At 39.4% G+C, this 3,635-nt stretch overlaps 1 protein-coding gene across 1 annotated transcript; it reads left to right on the forward strand.

Annotated features, from left to right (window-relative positions):
- Positions 1-2,033: 2,033 nt before the first annotated feature.
- Positions 2,034-2,753, forward strand: LOC145105606 (uncharacterized). Its single transcript, XM_079042700.1, has one exon. The coding sequence runs from the start codon at positions 2,034-2,036 to the stop codon at positions 2,751-2,753; it is 720 nt and encodes a 239-aa protein (XP_078898826.1).
- The last annotated feature ends 882 nt before the right edge of the window (positions 2,754-3,635 follow it).

Genomic DNA, 3,635 nt, shown 5'->3' on the forward strand with positions numbered 1-3,635 from the left:
CAGTGAAATAGGGACCGTGTACTCACCCTAGTCGCGTAAAACCTTTGATGTAGGGTTGAATCGGGCCTGGGACTTCGGGAATCGCTCCAAATGGCAGCTACTTCGAGAAGAGAGTGAGAGTGAATGAGAGGTGTGTTGGACTGGTCTGCCCAACCTCTTTATTTATGGTAATGGATTTGGGGTGCGCATCGGGAAAATATATGGGCGCGTCGTGCATGACAATCATGGCTCCATCCAGAGAAGGCCACGTGTCATATCCCAAATGGGCCACTTGACTGGCAATCTGCTTGAATCCGGTGTCAGGTGCGCAGCGTGCGGAGACATGGACCTGGCACGCACAAAAAGATTTTGTAAGAAATCATAACTTTTTCATGCGAGCTCCGATCTAATCCCTCTCTATATCTATGTGATGATCTCAATGGGTACTACAACTCTCCTTTAGGTTGTTTTGGCTAGTTTTGAATTTCATTATTGTGCTTAACGGGGATAAAAATAAATGATTTTACAAAAATCATATCTCTCTCATACGTACCCCTTTTTCGGCAAGCTTTTTCCTAAATTTTATATCTTGAGGACTATAAAACTCCTTTTTGCACTTTTAGTCAAAACTCAACCAATCTCTAAGTACCATTTTGACGCAATTAAATTTAACTACAAGGTTGATTCTTATTTCTTCAAATTTCATAACTCTTTCCTTTGGAGTCGGATTTTAACGAATCTTATCCTTAAGATCACGTTAACGAGTATTATCCAAGTATGTTAACCAGCTTAGAAAACTGTACAACTTTTTGGACACTAATTTTTGAGCCTAATGGACGTTTTATTAGATAAATGTAATGGCACATCCGATTTTTATTATCTCAAAAATCAAATATTACATTACTAAGCTATTACATCTATTTTCCTACTCTTTCCTAATGGTGATCAGTGACAGAAACCTCTCAGTTGTCACAACTGATGACTTTGTAGTATATTGCAATGCTTCGCATCAAGGGTTGGGATGTGTATTAATTCAAAGGGAGAAGGTCATAGACTACGCCTAAAGACAACTCAAGGTGCATGAGAACAACTACACCACCCACGACTTAGAATGGGGAGCGGTAGTTTTTGGCCTGAAGATTTGGCGTCATTACCTTTATGGAACAAAGTGTATACTCTACATGGACCACAAGAGTCTGCAACACTTCTTCGATCAGAAAGTGGTCAACATGAGACAAAGAAGATGGTTAGAGTTGCAAAACAACTATGATTGTGAGATTCCGTATCATCCAGGAAAGGATAACGTCATAGCTGACGCCTTGAGACGTAAAGAACGAGTTAAACCTCGTAGAGTCAAATAAATTACGATGACTATTCAGTCTAACCTAATTTTGCAGATTAGAAGTGCTCAACTCAAGGCTTTAACGGAAGAAAACGTTAAAGAAGAAGGCCTCAGCAGAATGGAAAGACAACTAGAGATTAAGGATGATGGAACGAGATATTTCATGAACCGAATATAGGTTTCGAAATTTAGAAAAGTCAAATAAATTGTTCTAAGCAAGGCCCATAGGACTAGATATTCCATCCATCCTGGAGTAGACAAGATGTATCTGGACCTAAAAGCTCTTTATTGGTGGCCAAACATGAAGGCTAAGATTGCGACCTACATAAGTAAATGCCTAACATGTTCCAAGGTCAAAGATAAACATCAACGACCCTCACGATTGTTTCAACAACCAGAGATTCCCGAGTGGAAGTGGGAGCAGATCGCAATGGACTTTGTTACCAAATTTCCAAAGACTATTGCTAGTTACAACACTATTTGGGTTGTTGTCGATTGATAACTAAGTCCACTCACTTCATACCACTAAAAGAGATGGATAAGATGGAGAAGTTGATCAGGACGTACCTTAGAGAGATCATCAGATTGCATGGGGTACCTTCATCTATTATCCCTGACAGAGATAGCATATTTACCTCTCGCTTCTGGCAGAGTTTGAAAAAGTCCCTTGGTACTCGCCTGGATATGAGTACAGCCTACCATCCTCAAACCGATGGCCAAAGTGAAAGCGACCATCCAAATGTTGGAAGACATGCTCAAAGAGTGGGTGATAGATTTCAGAAGCGCATGGGATACTCACCTTCCTCTAGTTGAGTTCCCATACAATAATAGCTATCTCACGAGCATTAAAGAAACACCATTTGAAGCACTATACGACCAAAAATGTCGATCCCCTATTTGTTGGACAGAAGTTCACGATACCCATCTGGATAAGAAATTCACAGGGGATACCCTACGAATAGACCCAAAGATTATCCACGATACAACTGAAAAGATAGTCCAGATACGAGAGCGCATGAAGGTAGCACGTGACCGTCAGAAGAGATACGCCAATGTAAGGTACCAAGTCGGAGATAGGGTTCCGGTCAAAGTATCTCCTTGGAAAGGAATTATAAGGTTTGGAAAGCGGGGTAAACTGAAACTGAGGTACATAGGATTATTCGAAAGCCTTGATAGGATAGGTTCAGTTGCCTATCGACTTAAGTTACCCCAAGAGCTTAATAACTTGGATAACATCTTCCATGTATCTAATCTTAAAGATTGCCTTTCTGACGATACGCTTGTCATTCCACTTGATGAAATTCAAATTAACTCTGAACTAAACTTCATTGAAGAGTTAGTCGAAATCATGGACATAGTGGTCAAACGACTCAAGCGGAGTCGGATTCCCATTGTAAAGGTACGATGGAACTCAAAGCGAGGACCAGAGTAAACATGGGAACAAGATGACCAATCAAGGACAAGTACCCTCACTTGTTCGAAGTAAGCCCGCCGATAAGATAAAATTTGGGGTTGAAATTTCCTAAACAAGGGGAGAATGTGACAACCGAGAGGATTCCGTCACAGATCACCACTAGGAGAGAGTAGGAAAAATAGATGTAATAGCTTAATATTGTAATATTTGATTTTGAGATAATTAAAATCACACGTGTCATTACATTTATTGTTAAAACGACTGTTAGGCTCGAAAATAAGCATCCAAAAAGTTGTATCGTCTTCTAAGTTGGTTAACATATTTGGAAAGTACTTGTTAACGTGATCTCAAGGATATAAGACTCATAAAAATCTGACTACAAAGGAAAGAGTTATGGATTTTATAGAAAATCAACCGCGTAATTAAAATCAATTACGTCAAAATGGTACTTAGAGATTGGTTGAGTTTTGACTAAAAGTGAAAAAAGGAATTTCGTAGTGCTCCTTAAGATAAAAACTTTAAGACAAAGAATGCCGAAAACGGGATCCGTATGAGAGAGATATGATTTTTATAAAATCATTTCTTTTGACCCCCGTTAGGCACAAAAATGAAATCAAAACTAGCTAAAGCAACTTAAAGGAGAGTTGTAGTACTCCTTTAGATCATATATACATATATATATATATATATATATATATATATATATATATATATATAAGGCTTATAGCGGAGCTCGTACGAAGAAGTTATGGTTTTTACAAAATCATTTCGTGCGCGCGAGGTGCGCGCCTATGACCGTCGCACACTTGACACCGGATTCGAGTAGATTGCAAATGACGTGGCCAATTCGGGTAGTGACACATGGCCTTCTCTGGATGGATCCACGATGATCACGCACGA

This window comes from Lactuca virosa, chromosome 4, assembly GCF_052849685.1.
Source record: "Lactuca virosa cultivar CGN04683 chromosome 4, Lactuca_virosa_CGN04683_v6, whole genome shotgun sequence".
NCBI lineage: Eukaryota > Viridiplantae > Streptophyta > Magnoliopsida > Asterales > Asteraceae > Lactuca > Lactuca virosa.